The sequence below is a fragment of the Oncorhynchus tshawytscha genome, linkage group LG09, assembly GCF_018296145.1.
Source record: "Oncorhynchus tshawytscha isolate Ot180627B linkage group LG09, Otsh_v2.0, whole genome shotgun sequence".
Classification (NCBI taxonomy): Eukaryota; Metazoa; Chordata; class Actinopteri; order Salmoniformes; family Salmonidae; genus Oncorhynchus; species Oncorhynchus tshawytscha.
This window is the reverse complement of record NC_056437.1, coordinates 28198353-28217824: the sequence shown is the minus strand read 5'-3', so window position 1 is coordinate 28217824 and position 19472 is coordinate 28198353. Positions and strand designations below refer to the sequence as shown.

The 19472-nt window shown below is 43.8% G+C and overlaps 2 protein-coding genes across 6 annotated transcripts; both read right to left on the bottom strand.

Moving 5' to 3' along the window:
• Positions 1-803: 803 nt before the first annotated feature.
• On the bottom strand, positions 804-7577 carry LOC112257695 (inositol-trisphosphate 3-kinase C). Of its 2 annotated transcripts, none has more exons than XM_024431475.2 (7): positions 6809-7577; positions 4508-4607; positions 4128-4341; positions 3755-3959; positions 1593-1694; positions 1441-1512; positions 804-1345 (listed from the first exon to the last, which is right to left on the bottom strand). In XM_024431475.2, exons 1-7 carry the CDS (start codon positions 7187-7189, stop codon positions 1136-1138), a joined length of 1284 nt encoding a protein of 427 aa, XP_024287243.1. In that variant the 5' UTR covers positions 7190-7577; the 3' UTR covers positions 804-1135. The 2 variants fall into 2 exon arrangements, with proteins under 2 accessions (XP_024287243.1, XP_024287244.1); XM_024431476.2 differs by having other exon boundaries at positions 7264-7573.
• A 2245-nt stretch (positions 7578-9822) lies between these two features.
• On the bottom strand, positions 9823-19252 carry LOC112257693 (centrosomal protein CCDC61). Of its 4 annotated transcripts, none has more exons than XM_024431471.2 (13): positions 19154-19252; positions 18364-18541; positions 18190-18272; positions 17948-18108; positions 12475-12627; positions 12178-12385; positions 11826-11926; positions 11493-11710; positions 11201-11279; positions 10769-10960; positions 10606-10639; positions 10454-10523; positions 9823-10297 (listed from the first exon to the last, which is right to left on the bottom strand). In XM_024431471.2, the coding sequence occupies exons 1-13, from the start codon at positions 19211-19213 to the stop codon at positions 10206-10208; spliced, it is 1629 nt and encodes a 542-aa protein (XP_024287239.1). In that variant the 5' UTR covers positions 19214-19252; the 3' UTR covers positions 9823-10205. The 4 variants fall into 4 exon arrangements, with proteins under 4 accessions (XP_024287239.1, XP_024287240.1, XP_024287241.1 ...); XM_024431472.2 differs by having other exon boundaries at positions 11844-11926; positions 19154-19251; XM_024431473.2 differs by having other exon boundaries at positions 19019-19236.
• Positions 19253-19472: the final 220 nt, after the last annotated feature.

The following is a 19472-nucleotide window of genomic DNA, read 5'->3' as shown; positions in this document are numbered from 1 at the left end:
GCTTTGCTGCCGGAGGGACTGGTGCACTTCACAAAATAGATGGCACCACGAGGGAGGAAAAGTATGTGGATATATTGAAGCAACATCTCAAGACATCAGTCAGGAAGTTAAAGCTTGGTCGCAAATGGGTCTTCCAAATGGACAATGACCCCAAGCATACTTCCAAAGTTGTGGAAAATGGCTTAAGGACAACAAAGTCAAGGTATTGGAGTGGCCATCACAAAGCCCTGACCTCAATCCTATAGAAAATTTGTGGGCAGAACTGAAAAAGCATTTGCGAGCAAGGAGGCCTACAAACCTGACTCAGATACACCAGCTCTGTCAGGAGGAATGGGCCAAAATTCACCCAACTTATTGTGGGAAGCTTGTTGTAGGCTACCCTAAACATTTGACCCAAGTTTAAAAAATGTAAAGGCAATGCTACCAAATACTAATTGAGTGCTTGTAAACTTCTGACCCACTGGGAATGTGATGAAAGAAATAAAAGCTGAAATAAATCTACTATTATTCTGACATTTCACATTCTTAAAAGAAAGTGGTGATCCGAACTGCCGGAAGACAGGCAATTTGTACTAGGATTAAATGTCAGGAATTGTGAAAAACTGGGTTTAAATGTATTTGGCGAAGGTGTATGTAAACTTCCGACTTCACTGTATGTGTGTATATATCTTTATTTTATATAATCAATTTTAGAATAAGGCTGTAATGTAACAAAATGTTAAATTCAGGGGGGGGGTCTGCTGACTTTATAAACACACGGTATATGAATGCAGCTGACATTACATTAAAGCCATTAGAAGCAGTTTGTCATAGCACACTACGCTTTATTACGGGCGACAGGTTCAGAACACATCACTGCATTCTTTACCAGAAAGTAGGCTGGCCCTCATTGAAGTCACGTAGGTCAATTCATTGCTTTCTTTAATCTATAAAGCGATCTTACAAAAACAAACACTCGTACCGAACGTCATTAATGATGTGGTTAAAAACACCAACACAGAATCCAAGTCCAATTTGTGAACAGTCTCTCGGTTATCCAACCCTCTAAGGTGAAACGTGACCATTCAGATACGGTATGGTTCAGGTGGGAGGGGGTGTTTTGGTTTTGATGAGGTTCTGTCAGTCAGATTGAGGTTCAGGTCTGGTAAGGCAGTATGTCAGTCAGGATGTCGATGAGGTTGTCCAGCCCCCACAGGTACCCGTCCTCTCGGTTGCCCTCTTCCCAGGGGGTGCGGTGGTCCAGGGTGAGAGGAGGCGGCAGGGGAACAGTCTTCCCAAAATCAATCATCCATACTCCAGTCTTCCCTGTACTGTCATGCACAAAAAGCAGGGAGCTGCCCACAACCTGCAGAGAGAGACAGATGTTAGTGTGCACCTCTCCATACATAGACCAGCATCAAGACATGAATTATACTGTGAAAGCAGTGCAAAACAGCTTACCTCGTGTGTCCTGAAGAAGTCGGATGTCTCCAACACCAGTCGAAGCTCCTTCAGTCGTCTTAGATATCCCTTCTGAAAATGGAGAAGGGAAATGTAATCCTGAACGAGGAAGGGGGATGACGGGGGTAAGATTAAGAGCAACACACACTCACCACAATTAGAGCATTGCAATCCACATAGTCCTGCAGTGCCTGCTTCACCGCTTCTCTGCTCTTGGTCCTTTTGAAGTTTGTGTTGCACACACCATCAGCCTTCTAAAACAGGCATTTAACAATGTTGTAGACAGTCACATCAAATTATTGGCACCCTTGATAAAAAAAAATGTTAACTACAAAATACATACAGTACAAATACCATGCTATATTGCATGCTCCAAAACATTTGGAAATTATATTATACTAATATTGCTCAGAGAAAGACATTTGTTAAATTATTGGCAACCCTAAATATTCTTAGAAATAACATCTCCCTTTAAAGAACTGTTTTTTGGCCTTCCACTGCTTCCCGTTTCACTGGGGTATAAACATTGGGTCAAATCCCTTTGTCATCCATCACCATGCAGAAATGCAAAGAACTCACAAATGGAGACAAATGGTTGTCTCTTCATAAATCCCAACAATGGGTGCAACAACAAAAACTGTGTATAGAAAAATAAATACTATTACTACCACTATTAGGGCAACAATTAAGAAGTTGAAAACCCCTGGAACAGTGGTCAACTTACCAGGTGGAGGACGCGTGTGGGCACCTTAATTTAAAATATATTTTGGCAACATCCTTACTACATTTAGGTCTGAAAGGCACTTGCCTATTGGGCAAGTCAGGAATATTTGTTGGGTTCCCAAAGATTATAGCCACTTGCCCATAAATTTGGGAATAGTTGATTACACGCAGAAATGCCATAACTGTTCAGGCCCTAAAACAACAGGGAGGAAACAGAAAAATAAATAAAATTGACTGACCTGCTAGCGACATTGGACACGCAACTTTTGCCAAGCGTGAGACGCTCCTATGAAACTTGGGGCCCAGTATAGGCTAGGTTATTGAAATTACTTGCAGTATGGTTGTTTTCGGTTTTAAAAGTCACCTGCCTAATGGGAAAACCCCAAAACAGTCTGAAATTGTCAGTCTTCCACTTAAACAAAACAATGGGTATAAACCAAAAATATGTTTTAGGCTACGCCTAGTGGAATTCCTTGCTGTTTCGAGTTGTATTTTTTTATCAACTGGGGCAACCTCAGAGCAGTTCATTATTATTATTTTTTTTTACCAGGTAAGTTGACTGAGAACACTATCATTTAGAGTAAAGACCTGGGGACTAGTTACAGGGGAGAGGGGGGGGTGAATGAGCCAATTGGAAGCTGGGGGTGATTAGGTGGCCATAATGGTATGAGGACCAGATTATGAATTTAGCTAGGACACCAGGGTTCACGCCATGGGATCTTTAGTAACCACAGAGTCAGGACACCTGTTTAATGTTCCATCTGAAAGGCAGCACCAATCACTGCCCTGGGGCATTGGTACATTGTTTTTAGACCAAAGGAAAGAGTGCCTCCTACTGGCCCTCCAACACCACTTCCAGCAGCATCTGGTCTCCCATCCAAGACCAATCCTGCTTAACTTCAGAGGCAAGCCAGCAGTGGGATTCAGGGTGGTATGCTGCTAGCTACTTGCTCAGTTCACTTGCACCAGGCAACCCTCAAAGTCAATCCCTGCTTCCTTATCTCTAGGACTATGCAGGGAAAAAAGTGGGAAGAGGGAAGTTCTCTCTCTCACTCAAATGTTCAAGCATTGAAAAAGAGATTGTAGACAACTAATGGTTCAGGCTATAGTATGAGGAAGCATTGCCCACTAATGTTTGTACCATGTTTTGTGCTGCTACCATGTGTTGTTGCCGTCTTAGGTCTCTCTTTATGTAGCGTTGTCTCTCTTGTCATGATGCCTATTTTGTCCTATATTTTTAATCCCGGCCCCACAGGAGGTCTTTTGGTATACCGTCATTGTAAATAAGAATGTTCTAAACTGACTTGCCTAGTTAAATAAAAGGTACAATAATAAAACACTTTTTTTTAAATGTAAAAGTATGATTTAAGTTCATTTCAGATATTTCTAGCATCTGAAACCCTACTTCTTTAAAGAGTATTTTAAATAAATCCACTGTCTGCTAAATGACTAAGATGTCATTTCTCTTCCAACGTTCACCAGCCTTGGCTCGGTCATACAGCACTTAAGCCATAGAAACACAATGGATCAATACATCTGACCAACTTATCTCCCTGCATTTGTCTGTCTGTTTGTGTGTGTGTATCCATGCCTTGATTCCCTCGATGCGGAAACCCAGAGTGGTGGTGGAACTCAGGGTCTCTCTCCACTGCATGTATCTGGTCTTGAGTACTGCCTGTAGGGCTTGCTCCTCTGTAGTGGGGGCCTCTGGGTCCACGTCCACCATCTTCTCATACATGTCTTGACGAGGCTGTGGACGCTCCCGAGCCTTCGTCAGCTCCTCCTCCAGGTATGTCCTAACAGAGCAGACAGCTGAATATTATATACATACTCATCACAAGACAACACACCCAGAGCCAGTTTGCCTATTCCTGGACTCAATAGAACACTTTAGCCCAGAGGTTGGTTTAATCTGGGTCAGGGTAAACCAGCTCCCAGTGTCTCTAAATCACACAGTCACACACCGGGTGCCAATCTTGCAGTCCATGATGGCGGGGGAGTTGAAGTGAGTGAGCAGGTCATCCATCATGTTGTAGTCCTGTTCAGCCCGCTGCACCACTCCGTGGTAGCCTGGTACGAAGGGCCTCAAAGAGTCCTCCATCAGCCTCTGCAGGCACTGTTGCTCCCCCTCAGTGTAGCGCTTCAGCAGCATCCCATAGTCACCTGCATGGAAGCTCCCTGGCACACCAGCCACAAAAGAGGGGGGAGGGAAAGTATGCATGTTATACTTTCAAAACACATTCGGTACTACACAGCCATTTTTATTAGCAGTAAGAAACACTAACTTCACAAAACCATCAAGGCAGCAAAATACCAATTAAAGATAGCCCGACAAAGAACCAACCTGCATGTCCGACCACTTGTACCCAGGGCTGTGGCTTCTTGGGGGGCACGGAGAGGGGAGGCAAGGTCCCTGTACTTCCAGGTTTCTTCCATGTGACGCCCTGCATGGGAAGAGCAAGCAATCGTGCACATTACACCTCACAACCCCATTCCTTAGCATACAGTGCAACACCTCTAGCTTACATTTCCTTCTCTGTCTGTCCTACTCCCTTGTAACTCCACTGAGAGACTCCGTCATGAGAAAGACAACCTCAGACTTCAGACTCCGTCACACAACTTGTTGACCTATGGCTGAGTGTCTCTATGGAAACAGCCATTGACAGACTACTAGACTGAGCCAAGACATGTAGGAGAGGTTGGGCTGGAATCTTACGCAACAGTAGCTATTAAAAATATTGCCTAGTCAGACCATTATTACCGTTCCTGCTGGCCAATGTGCGTTATTAGGTAGATAATGTTAAGTGTAGCAGAGAATTTTCAACCAAACCTTTACTTGCCAAAATTTCCAACTTGGAAGACAACACGTGCTAAACGTCTATGTCTAGTTTCAGGGGGTTCTTTGAATTTAGAAAATGCTCCATTATTACATTCAATAAATGTTTTGTGCCACGAAGTAATCCAACAAATTATTTTAATAACGGAGCATTTTCTAAATTCAAACGAACTAGACATGGAAGTTTAGAAGAAGTGTTGTCTTCCAAGTCGAAAATCGGGAAGAATGGCCAAGTAAAGGGTCTCGGTGCTACGTTTAACATTACCTACCTATTAACGCATATCGGCCAGCAGGAACAGTAATGGCCTGACTCGACAATATTTTTAATAGCTGGTGCTACAGCTGCACACATTCATCAAACATTTACAGGCTGCTGGACTTGTTTTTATCAAAGATGTAGTGAATGTGAGACCACACCCACACGTTAAAGTACCACATTAAGTATGCAAAGTGGGTGTTCAAATCAAATCAAATTTATTTGTCACATACACATGGTTAGCAGATGTTAATGCGAGTGTAGCGAAATGCTTGTGCTTCTAGTTCCGACAATGCAGTAATAACAAACAAGTAATCTAACAATTCCAAAACTACTACCTTATACACACATGTGTAAAGGGATAAAGAATATGTACATAAAGATATATGAATGGGTGATGGTACAGAATGGCATAGGCAAGATGCAGTAGATGGTATCGAGTGTTGAGTTTGTTGTTCTGCTCTAGGTCTCTGTAGTTTGACAATATTCTAAAACATGTCCCCCAGTATGTATAGATGAGGATATGCATTTATGTGGAAATACTTGCCCAATCTGTTCTCCATTAGTGTAGTGGCCTGCAGCTACACCTGAAACTACAACCCCCCCCCCAGGTAAGGAGAGTATACACCTGAAGGAGTTGACCAAACCTTTTTGTTCTTCAAAACTTAGTTGTCTAGAAGTAGACTACTTTCTTTCTATTCAAATACAATGAGATTTCAAAGAATAATTGTCCCATCTTTGTCCAATCTCTAATATATCCCCACACATCTATGTCCATCCTTTTTCTATCACCCATTCCCTCTCTCCTGCATGTTGTCAACTGTAGGATAGTGGGCAGCCAGAGCAGATAAACTCCATAAATGATGGATGCCAAGGGAGAGGCCTGCGTAGTATTAGGGAATGAGAGGGTGGAAAACCTTAGTTCATGTAGACAATACTCACTATATATCACTGGAGTGTTGGCTAGTAAACATGATGCAACACCCTGGTGCTGCCAGGGGTGAAATTCTGTAATCATCTCTGTATCAGTCTAATACTCTTTAATGCCCGAAAATGTTATGTAGCTGCTAGCATGATACAAATAGCCTATCCCCAGCTCAGCCTATTCAGTGACAGGCTTTGAGCCTCGGTCTGTAGATACAGAGGGATGAGGAGAGGGAGCGAGAGAGGGCACCTAGGAGACAGATCACACGTGTTTCGAGTTTGTGCCATTGTGGACTTCTTTTCTCTTTGCCGTCACAGTAATAAAATAGGCATAAGATGTACTGGCATGACAGGTGGAAATTTACCGGGACTGGAGAAATCTCACACGTTGCCCTCATTTCCAGTAGTTTAGGCTAAATTTAGCAGAACTGTTGAGCCAAAGCTAGTTCTAATCATATAATCTAATGAAACCTGCATCTTCCTGAGCAGAATGTTACATTATTTCAGACTCATGCTGATCTGTCCCATCATATGGCAGCTGATAGAGTATGATATCATTAACATAATATTGGTTGGGCCCTCTCCATCACAGGGGCGCACTCCACAAATGTTAACCCGCACACACTCACCCGGGGAACCTCATCAGGAAAGCCGCGGTCGTCCTCGTATTCTTCAAAAGACGAGGCGGGTGACAACCCAGACGATGAGGCGTTTGACAACTTTCTGAGTAGAAGTGATGCGGGGGAGCCTCCGAACCCACTGTCCGAGCAAATCGAATCCTCGTCGGGATGAGAGCCAACGGAGATCCCGCTAACCCTGATGGACTCCAATTCAATTCGGCATGGGCTTGTATTACATTTGACCACCAGTTGTGGAACATTTTCGTGTGCGTTTTCACAATGTGAAAGGAAATCAGCGGCATGCTTTGTAGAGTCTGCCTTCCCGTTTGCCGACCATACAGGAACCCCTGATACGTTTGGGTAACTGTGGTTCATATCCCCCATACTCATCGGGCTATGAGCTGTGGTCACTGGGTTTTAGTCATACTCATCGGAAATTTAGCGGTGAATGAGTGCAGCCTCACCTGATTTAGCTGCTGCCGAGGTTTGCTAGCTAATCCAAACGAAAAGAGAGCCACGGTGCATTTCATCTCCGAATGGAAACAATAACCTGGCTGATCTCAGCAACTCTATGTCCCTTTGAACCATCCAAAACAGTTTAACCACCTAAGCAGGCCTATTGTCACATTACCTTTTGCAAGGGCAATAAGGCAGATATTGCGATGTTCTAATTAGCAAACACATTCACATTTTTATAACCGCGACCAAATGTTTTCAACCAGATGCTGGCAACAATTCTTCGTCACCACATAGGGGTGCTAGATTTACATGAGTTATTCTTTAGCCACTCCCTGTTGACCCAGTTAACTCCGCCCATAAGCTACACTGCGTTGGCCACATGTTAATCATCGATAAGTGGCTGTCTTGCCATGGGGCTGTAGCTCAGTTTATGATAACGACCTAGTCTTGCCTTTATTTTCTGGAGAATTGCCATTTTAGTTTTAAATGGTTATAAAGTATTGAGCACGTGCTACATAAGCACCCCATTTTGCATTCGTAACTAAAACCCATTGAAAGAGAGGACATTCAATGTTTAAATGTGTAAAGTTATGAATGATCCTCTAAGAAACAACTTCTGATAGATGGTGATTTAGTTAAGTGGAAAGCATCTGACATTTTGTTAGCAGTGGAGGTCAAATATATACACTGCTCAAAAAACATAAAGGGAACACTTATTAAACAACACAATGTAACTCCAAGTCAATCACACTTCTGTGAAATCAAACTGTCCACTTAGGAAGTAACACTGATTGACAATACATTTCACATGCTGTTGTGCAAATGGAATAGACAACAGGTGGAAATTATAGGCAATTAGCAAGACACCCCCAATAAAGGAGTGGTTCTGCAGGTGAACCACAGACCACTTCTCAGTTCCTATGCTTCTTGGCTGATGTTTTGGTCACTTTTGAATGCTGGCGGTGCTTTCACTCTAGTGGTAGCATGAGACGGAGTCTACAACCCACACAAGTGGCTCAGGTAGTGCAGCTCATCAATGCGAGCTGTGGCAAGAAGGTTTGCTGTGTCTGTCAGCGTAGTATCCAGAGCAGGGAGGCGCTACCAGGAGACAGGCCAGTACATCAGGAGACGTGGAGGAGGCCGTAGGAGGGCAACAACCCAGTAGCAGGATCGCTCCCTCCACCTTTGTGCAAGGAGGAGCAGGAGGAGCACTACCAGAGCCCTGCAAAAATGACCTCCAGCAGGCCACAAATGTGCATGTCTGCTCAAACGGTCAGAAACAGACTCCATGAGGGTGGTATGAGGGCCCGACGTCCACAGGTGGGGGTTGTGCTTACAGCCCAACACTGTGCAGGACGTTTGGCATTTGCCAGAGAACACCAAGATTGGCAAATTCACCACTGGCGCCCTGTGCTCTTCACAGATGAAAGCAGGTTCACACTGAGCACATGTGACTGACGTGACAGTCTGGAGACGCCGTGGAGAACGTTCTGCTGCCTGCAACATCCTCCAGCATGACCGGTTTGGCGGTGGGTCAGTCATGGTGTGGGGTGGCATTTCTTTGGGGGGCCCCACAGCCCTCCATGTGCTCGCCAGAGGTAGCCTGACTGCCATTAGGTACCGAGATGAGATCCTCAGACCCCTTGTGAGACCATATGCTGGTGCGGTTGGCCCCGGGTTCCTCCTAATGCAAGACAATGCTAGACCTCATGTGGCTGGAGTGTGTCAGCAGTTCCTGCAAGAGGAAGGCATTGATGCTATGGACTGGCCCGCCCGTTCCCCAGACCTGAATCCAATTGAGCACATCTGGGACATCATGTCTGGCTCCATGTCAGCCATGTCTGGCTCCATGTCTGGATGCTTTAGTCCAGTTCTGGGAGGAGATCCCTCAGGAGACCATCCGCCACCTCATCAGGAGCATGCCCAGGCCACACACACTACTGAGCCTCATTTTGACTTGTTTTAAAGGACATTACATCAAAGTTGGATCAGCCTGTAGTGTGGTGTTCCACTTTAATTTTGAGTGTGACTCCAAATCCAGACATCCATGGGTTGATAAATTTGATTTCCATTGATAATGTGTGATTTTGTTGTCAGCACATTTAACTACGTAAAAAAAAGTATTTAAGAATATTTCATTCAGATCTAGGATGTGTTATTTGTGTTCCCTTTTTCTTGAGCAGTGTATATTTTTAAACTCTCCTCAAAACAGCACAAAAGGCCTGACAACTTCATTCAATATTGTCATCCTCCTACAGTAGTAAATGGAAGCAGCTCTCTCAGCTGCTCACCCAGGAGTGGAAGGGTCCAGGCCTGGAAGGTTCACTGTTAATTAATGAGACCCAGCCAGCTGTAGTGGCAGCTGCCCCTTGAGTAAAGCCCTAAGGAGGAACCTTCAGCCCATCCAAGCAACACTAACTGTACTGCAGAGAGAGGACACTGCATGTAGTTCACTCACACAACTAAGAGGAAAAGCTGCTGCAGTGACGATTAAGAGTAGATACATTGAGTAAAAGTAACAATATTTACAGACTCAAATACATAAAATCACAATAAGCTTTGCATTCATCAATCACTTGTTTTATAAAAAGGGAAATGGGGTATTACTGTCACAACATACACAATGCATGAGTTATAAAACCATAGTATAAAATCAGTCACTCAGTTCAAGTTCAACGAACTGTGGCTTAACAGCCTTCACAGTGGTATCTTTATCCACAGATCAGGCACTGTCTGCCAGACGACGACAGAATAAGCTGTGTGCATCCGTGTTTGCACTTGCATAAGCCTATCGTTTGATAATGTCTGCAAAAATATCATAGGTGTAGTGCAGTGGTCTTGTTTAGTCACAGTGTCGACTCCGATTGTAATCCTTGGTCTCAGTTTGCAGCACAGGAAACACGTCAGAACCTATTGTCCGGATTGTGAGTGTGCAGAATTGATGGCTTTAGTGTCCCGTGTTCAGGTCCCTCATATAGTCTTGTAGTGCCTGCAACCGGGCATCGATCTCAGACAGGTCAGCCCCATCTATGGAGCCCTCTGGGTAAAAGACAAGCAGTACACAGCCAATGTTAAATTATTTGTTTCAGCAAGGGTCTCACACAGAATGTTACTAGGGCTCATATTAATAATACATTTTCTAAGCTAAGTGACTGATTACACTTTAGATTGGAGAGTAGGGCATGGATTGGTTACCTTTGTCTGATCGTATCCTGCGTGTGGGAGTGCTGCAATGGGGCTTCCTGGTCAAATTTCCTCCTCTGGGCTACAAAAAGAAGTCACTGTCACTCAACAAGTCAAGGTCTATCACCAGCTGTAAAAAAATATTTTTTTTTAAACGCACTCACCATGGTTGGACCATTGTAGGTCTGCTTCCTTCCTCTGAAACACATAACAAAATTAGAAACTGAGACACGCAGTAAAGCAACAGAACATCACCCATTTTCTCAAACAAACCCAGTTTGAACTTTAATACCATATGATATAGATGCAAGTTATAGAATAACTTACCCGATTGTCAACTCATCTAACTCCACCAATGAATTCACAGAGGACTGTCTGCTCCTCCTACTCTCTATGGATAAACTCCTCCCTCTGCTCCCACTGCCTGCCCTGGTTAGCTGGGGATATGCCTCCCTGGACCGAGATCGGCCCCTCTCCAGAACAGGCGATGCTAGCATGTCCCTCCGGACCTTCCTCTGGCTGAGGGAGAGAGAGAACACAGGAAGCCAAGTTAAGTTGTGATTAGTCAAAGTATCACTCAGTATTGGTTTTTGTATTAGCATTAAGCTAAAATGGGTTGCCATTTGAAATCCTTGAATGTATTTCAGCAGATGAAAATCACTATAACAGTGTTCACATACATGAAACACTGGTATAATTGGCACAAGCTTGGACTGCAGATAGTTATGACAGTTAAATGATTAGAGGGAGATGTCTGACTTTTTGAGCTCCCCCTCTCTCAGTCGGCGCTGTCTGTCCTGGATATATGCAGTAGGGTCGAAGCGTGGTGCTCGCGAACCTGGAAATAGGAATGACAGGATTGACTGGGAGCTCCTAGTAAAAAACCAAGCAGAGAGTCAAGCTCTGACAGCTTTACTCAAACTTGGTGCTACAGCAACTTTGTTTGAAACCATTTCATTACCAAACTTATACTAAGTCAAAAACAATGCAATGAAGCTAAATTATCTTTAATCTCCAAAGCCTAATAAAGAGAGAAAAAAAAATGTAATACCTGTGGGAGAAGGTGAGGGTCTGGAAACATGCGTGCGGGGCCCTGAGGAGTCTGCCCTACGACCTTCTGACCTTCGACCCCTCTCTTCTGTCCTCTCCCTGGACCCTGAGCGAGCCCTGACCACAACACGTCCCAAACTGCGCTCCCGGGACAGTGAGCGCCTGATCTCCCCATCACCCCGTGAGGCACTGCGCCCAGAGAGGGCAGGGGTCAACCTACTAAAGACACATATTATACAACATTAGCCACAGGCAGAGAGTATCATAAGGAGTGTGTGAGTCAGTAAGTAAGTAGGAAAGTGAGTGAAAGATAAAAGAAAAAGGAAAGACATACATGCTTAGATTGACTAACCCTCGCCTAAGCAACGCCAGCTCATTGGTCAAACTCTTAACGCGAATCCGGAGAGCTCGCTCCGATGCTCTTAGCTCCTCCAACTAGGAGACAGGAAACGTCTGAATTACCAGCTTAACAGAGGAATCAGCACCAACAATGCTACTTATAATGGCACACAAATTAGTACTTCTAAGTCTTGACATGCACACAAGGCCTTGTTATGGTATGCAGGAATCTATGTTACTAGCTACATTATTTTCATCAACACAAAGCAAGTCATGCTGAATTATTTAAAGTTATAAAAGTTACAGACAACATGCTTACTTGAAATAGGATGCAAGCAAGGACCAACCTGCTCCAGTAGGCGGCGCTGCTCCTGGCCCCTCTTGGTGGCAGAGCGCTGACTCTTGGCCCTCTCTCTGAGGAGCTGGTCCTCTAAACTCCTGACCACCTCTCTGAGCCCCCGAGCCCCTCCTCCAGGGGTGGAGCCAGCCCCCACTATCTGCAGACGCTCCAGAGCCTTGGTCAGGGCCTCCTTCTCATCTCTCACCAAGGCGAGTCTGACAACAGACAGAGAGAAGTGAGGGCCCTTAACCTCTAGCTTGAGTTTGACCAAGAGTCTAAAGAACAATAATAGATTATAACTTACTCTGCCCGTAGCCGGCGTATCTCTGGCTCTGCTGGTTTGTGCCCTGCATGGTTGGCAAGGGCGTTTAGCTCAGTCTTTAGGGCTCTGATCTCCTTCTGCAGGGCAGCAGGGTCAGGCTTGCCATGGTAGGGCAGAGGCAGGGGGTAGTGGATCCTATAGAAAATAATGATTTATGTAAACCCTGGATTGCTGATGCTATGTATTGTCCAATCAGAGGCTTTGAAGCCACAGGTTGGTCATATTGGCACTCCCCAGAAGGAGCAGTCCTCCATAGGAATGAATGGAATTCTACAGTATTTCAAGTACATGTATTTAATTATTTTAAAAGTTGTTTAGCTCACATAATATAATTTAAAAGCATGCATTAAGGTGTCTAATAGAATAAACATGGCAAAATCAACTGTAGACAGTATATTTGTTTTACAATGGTGGGGGAGACCCTGCGCCCCGTCAGTCATCTAGTTAAGTGGTTCCAAACCAGGGGGAAACCACTGAAAATTGGAATGCAGAAGGTGAAATTTCAAAATTATTTTCCTCTTGTCATGTCAGTCATTGCATACCTTAGAGAGCCATTTATAACTTGTCAGAAACGTCCAGATCACTAGCCCGTCAGCTGTTTTTTAGCTAAGTTCTTTAAGCCCATAGATTTTGCAGTCAAATATCAAATTAATACACATTAGACATGGCAAAATGTATAGAATTGCAAGAAAATGTGTTTTAAAACAGCATAATGTCCTCTGCACTCCATGACAAAATATGTAGAATTGCAGGCAATAAGCTTTAAACCTGCAAAATGTTCTCTCCGCCAACAAGAGGGCTGTGAACAGTGTGTCATGTACAGTTCTTGTGGATGGTGTATCAATACACCCAATCACGACAAAGATACAGAAATCCTTCCTAACTCATTTGCCGGAGAGGAAGGTAAGGCCGCTGGTGACTTTAAAACAGTTAGAGTTGAATGGCTGTGACAGGAGAAAACTGAGGGTGGATCAAAAACATTGTAGTTACTTCACAATACTAACCTAATTGACAGAGTGAAAAGAAGGAAGCCTGTACAGAATAAACATATACCAAAACATGCATCCTGTTTGCAACAAGGCACTAAAGTAAAACGGCCAAAAAATGTGGCAAAGAAATTAACTTTATGTCCTGAATACAAAGTGTTATGTTTGGAACAAATCCAACAACACATCACCGAGTACCACTCCCCCAAACTATTTTTAAGCATGGTGGTGGCTGCATCATGTTATGGGTATGCTTGTCATCAGTAAGGACTAGGGAGTATTTTTGGATAAAAATAAATGGAAGCTAGGCCCTGGTAAAATCCTAGAGGAAAACATGATTCAGTCTGCTTTCCAACAGATACTGGGAGACAAATTCACCTTTCAGCAGGACAATAACGAGAAACACAAGGCCAAAAAAACACTGGAGTTACTTACCAAGACGACATTGAATGTTCCCGACTGGCCTAGTATTGTTTTGACTTCAAAATCATCCAACTTGACAGAGCTTGCAAATATCGCACAATCCAGGTGTGCAAAGCTCTTAGAGACTTACTCAGAAAAACTCACAGCTGTAATTGCTGCCAATGGTGATTCTAACATGTATCGACTCAGGGGTGTGAATACTTACGTAAATGACATATTTCTGTATTGAATTTTCAATAAATTTGTTTTCACTTTCTCATTATGGAGTAGTGTGTGTAGATGGGTATAGGGCTGTGGCGGTCACTAAATTTCATCAGCCGGTGATTGTCAAGCAAATAACGGTCTCACGATAATTGACTGTGAATGAACATAATCACATTTATCATCTCTTGGCTTCCACACAAGTCACTGATGCAGACCTTTGGAATATCCACATTTAATCCATATAATATAGCCTACACCTTCACAAAAAATCATTATATGAAGAAAGTGTAGTCTATTTCAGAAGAACATACTCTGAGTTGTCCTTATACTCTGAGTTAGGTCCTGATTTGGCTATTCCAAATAGCTGTGGGCTACACTAGCTAATTTAGCAAACACGATTTAATATCTAATATAAACGAAGTCTCGAGCTTTTGCTCGTCTGAGGTAATCACATAATGGGCTCCCGAGTGGCGCAGCAGTCTAAGGCACTGCATCTCAGTGCTTGAGGCGTCACTACAGATACACTGGTTCTAATCCAGGCTGTATCACAATTGGCCCAGCATCGTCCGGATTTGACCAGTGTAGGTCGTCACGGTAAATACAAATTTTTTCTTAAATAACTCGCCTAGTTGCATTAAAACATTTATTTTATTTTAATTATTTTAAGCTGTAGACCACATTATTTACCAACTATTAATTTTTTGTAGCTGTCTATTTACCACCACAAACCGATACCGGCACGAAGACCGCACTCAATGAGATGTATAAGGCCAAAAGCAAACAGGAAAACACTCATCCACAGGCGTTGCGCCTAGTAGCCGGGGACTTTAATGCAGGGAAACAAATCAGTTTTAACTCATTTCTACCAGCATGTTAAATGTGCAACCAGAGGGGGAAAAACACTACACCACTTTTACTCCACACAGACACGTACAAAACTCTCCCTTGCCCTCCATTTGGCAAATCTGACCATAATTCTCTCCTCCCGATTCCTGCTCACAAGCAAAAACTAAAGCAAGAAGCACCAGTGACTCGCTCAATACAGAAGTGGTCAGATGATGCAGATGCTAAGCTACAGGACTGTTTTACTAGCACAGACTGGAATATGTTCTGGGATTCTTCCGATTGCATTGAGGAGTACACCACATCAGTCACTGGCTTCATCAATAAGTGCATCGATGACGTCGTCCCCACAGTAACCGTACCTACATACCCCAACCAGAAGCCATAGATTACAGGCAACATCCTATCGTGGAAAATTACATAATTAGTCATGCTATCCCGTATTTTACTGTTTAAAGAATTGTCTCATTATATGCTAGTGTTTTTCCAACCTGATACAAACTTGTCTTTGTGAAACTTAGTAATAAGACTGGGCATATAGCTAAGGCCCGCTTGGGTGACATCCCCTGGGTTTACTATCTACAGAAAGTCACATGTATGGAAACTTACAGAAAGGAGCACATTATAGCATTTTACTGTTGAGAATGTGCTAACTAATGACCTTTTACACACGATCTGCTGACAGCCACATATACAGAAAGGGGTTTTATGTATTTTCTCTATAAAAGCAGAGACCCGGCTATGTTTGTTAAGTTTTCAACTCAACCATTCTTGGTGATGTTGATTGCTTCATCTTTGCAAATCTGATGAAGTGTTGTTTGAAAGAATCTGCAGTCTCTCTTCCCACGACAATCTGCACTGAGCTAAAGGCTAGAGCTGCCACTTTCAAGGAGCGGGACTCTAACCCGGACACTTATAAGAAATCCCGCTATGCCCTCTGACGAACCATCAAACAGGCAAAGCACCAATACAGGACTAAGACTGAATCGTTCTACACCGGCTCTGACGCACGTCGGATGTGGCAGGGCTTGGAAACTATTACAGACTACAAAAGGGAAGCACAGCCGCAAGCTGCCCAGTGACACGAGCATACCAGATGAGCTAAATGACTTGCTTGCTTCGAAGCGAGCATACAACACTGAAGCAAGCATGAGAGCATCAGCTGTCCCGGAAGACTGTGATCACGCTCTCCACAGCCAATGTGAGTAAGACCTTTAAACAGGTCAACATTCACAAGGACACAGGGCCAGACGAATTACCAGGACGAGCATGCGCTGACCAACTGGCAAGTGTCTTCACTAACATTTTCAACCTCTCCCTGTCTGAGTCTGTAATACCAACATGTTTCAAACAGACCACCATAGTCGCTGTGCCCAAGAACACTAAGCTAACCTGCCTAAATGACTACCAACCCGTAGCACTCACATCTGTAGCCATGAAGTGCTTTGAAAGGCTGGTCATGGCGCACATCAAAACCATTACCCCTAGACCCATTCCAATCTGCATACCACCCCAACAGATCCACAGATGACACTGCCCTTTCACACCTGGACAAGAGAAACACCTACGTGAGAATGCTATTCATTGATCACAGCTCAGCATTCAACACCACAGTGCCCTCAAAGCTCATCACTAAGCTAAGGACCCTGGGACTAAACACCTCCCTCTGCAACTGGATCCTAGACTTCCTGACGGGCTGTCCCCAGGTGCCACGCTGATCCTCAACACAGGGGCCCTTCAGGGATGTGTGCTCAGTTCCCTCCTGTACTCCCTGTTCACCCATGACTGCATGGCCAGGAATGACTCCCAACACATCATTAAGTTTGCCAACGACACACAGTGGTAGGACCGATCATAGACAATGATGAGACAGCCTATAGGGAGGAGGTCAGAGACCTGGCCGTGTGGTTCCAGGATAATAACCTCTCCCTCAAGGTGATCAAGACAAAGGAGATGATTGTAGACTACAGGAAAATGAGGACCGAGCACACCCCCATTCTCATCGACGGGGCTGTAGTGGAGCAGGTTGAGAGCTTCAAGTTCCTTGGTATCCACCACCAACAAACTATCATGGTTCAAACACACCAAGACAATCGTGAAGAGGGCACAACAAAGCCTATTCCTCCTCAGGAGACTGAAAAGATTTGGTATGGGTCCTCAAAGTTTTACAGCTGCACCATCCTGACTGGTTGCATCACTGCCAGGTATAGCAAAAGCTTGGCCTCCGACCGCAAGGCACTACATAGGGTAGTGTGTATGGCCCAGTACCTCACTGGGGCCAAGCATCATGCCATCCAGGACCTCTATACCAGGCAGTGTCAGAGGGAGACCCTAACAATGGTCATAGACTGTTCTCTCTGTTACCGCATGGAAAGCGGTACCCGGAGCGCCAAGTCTAAGTCCAAAAGGCTTCTTAACAACTTCTACCCCCAAGCCATAAGACACCTGAACAGCTAATCAAATGTCTACGTGGACTATTTGCATTGCCTCCCCCCCTTTACACTGCTGCTACTCTGTTTATTATGTATGCATAGTCACATTACCTCTAGCTACATGTACATATTACCCCGACTAACCTGTGCCTCCACACTGACTCTGTACCAGTACCCCCTGTACATAGCCTCACAACTGTTATTTTTCAACCATAAATAAATAAATAAATCTAACACTTATTTTTCTTAAAACTGCATTGTTGGTTAAGGTCTTGTAATTAAGCATTTCACTGTTGTATTCGGCGGATTTAACAAATACAATTGGATTTGGAATATGGTCACCGCAACAGCCCTAGACGTGTGAGATAAAAAAAAGAATATAATCCATTTTAAATTCAGGCTGTAACACAACAAAATGTGGAATAAGTCAAGAGGTATGAATACATTCTGAAGGCACTATATAAATCATTGATAAGGAAAAGTTAACTTGGCAAGTTTGCAGTTGTAAGATTCAAGTAGAGTTTGATAATGAAGTTTAAGATAGTGATCGCTAAAAGATAAACAAACCTGTCAAATTCAACAGTGTAGATAAGGATGAGGTATCTTTTGGCACTGAGGTTAGGAGATTGCTGTTGGGCACGCGGACGACCAACAACCCCAGCTTTACGGTTCCGCAGGAGCTCCAGGTCAGCATAGGTCAAGAGGTCAAGGGTAACAGACTCACTAGTCTGAAGAAAAATAATGCATTATAATCACAACACTTTTATATCATACATGTTTGAGCTTCCTTTAATGCTTCACAGACTCACATTACTAACAGCAGATTCCAACATGCTGCAGAAGATGGGAAATTGCTTGAAGTTGCCTGTTTTGCGAGTGAGGTCTTCGATGTCTGGAACACATTGAAAACATGACAAGACCATAAATAGTCATGTCTACAATGTCCATATAAATTAATTGTAATTTAACAAAACTTCACTTACATGCTGGATCAAACTCTCCCCTCCACTGGTCAGCTGTCATTGCATCAGATATCTCGACTATTAGCAATCCTTCTTCTAGCTCTATCTTCACAGCAAACCCTACTCCTCGGAAAATAATGTCCTCCTGTACCACTGAGCCCACCTCCATCTCCCTGCTTTGGTCGCAACGTCTACAGACCTACAAGACCGAGACAGGCCATCAATCGATTCACAGCATCTCACACATGCCCACTACTGGGCATCAATGTTGACAAACTAAATGTAGGCCTACTATTGAGTCACTAGCCAATGAAAATGTGATTACGAATCTTTGCTGGAACGTAATATAGCTAATATATGCCAAGTTAAATAATGGTTAAATAAAATAAATAACGTTGGTTTAGCTGGAGAGAATTTAACCAGCCAACAACATCTGGTTTGCTAGCTAACGAACGATAACTAAACCAGCTAGCGAGCAGGCTTGCAAATGAACTGCTGTTTTCTGCTAACTATAATACTGCATGATAACTTAATTACACTGCTATCTTGCAAGTAACTAAACTAGCGGGCAAGTGTGCTTGCTCGGTCTGTGTTGGTAAATAACAGTTAAGTTAGCTAGCTAGCTAACGTTAGCCAGCTTGCTAGCTAGGTAATATATGCTTGGTTAGTTACATACCCGTAGTGAAATGCTCGAACACAGATTCCAAATTGCTACACCTTGGATAGCATTGTTTTTCTCAAAATAAAATACAAATACCGAATGAAGTCAGATAATGTATTTGGCATGAAAGAGTACACCCCTCTTTGATACCTGACAGTTTGGAAGCCGCCGCCACTGTTGAATGTAGCGGTTCCTTAACCGGGAATGCATAACTACCACCCCCTACACAATGTCAAGTAAATCTATTGGTCTAAAATACTATACAATGAACTCTGATTGGGTGGAGCTACCGTCAGTCATATGTAAACGCTGTGAGGATCTCGCGGGTGCTCAAGCATCAGCTCCGAGGCCCTCTAGTGAAATTGATGCGGAGCCCCATGATAAGCAATACGGCTTTGTAAATATAAATCCTCAAAGAGCTAAATACTTTTGTAGCTGTTCTACCAGAACAGAAAATAGTAAGCTGGCG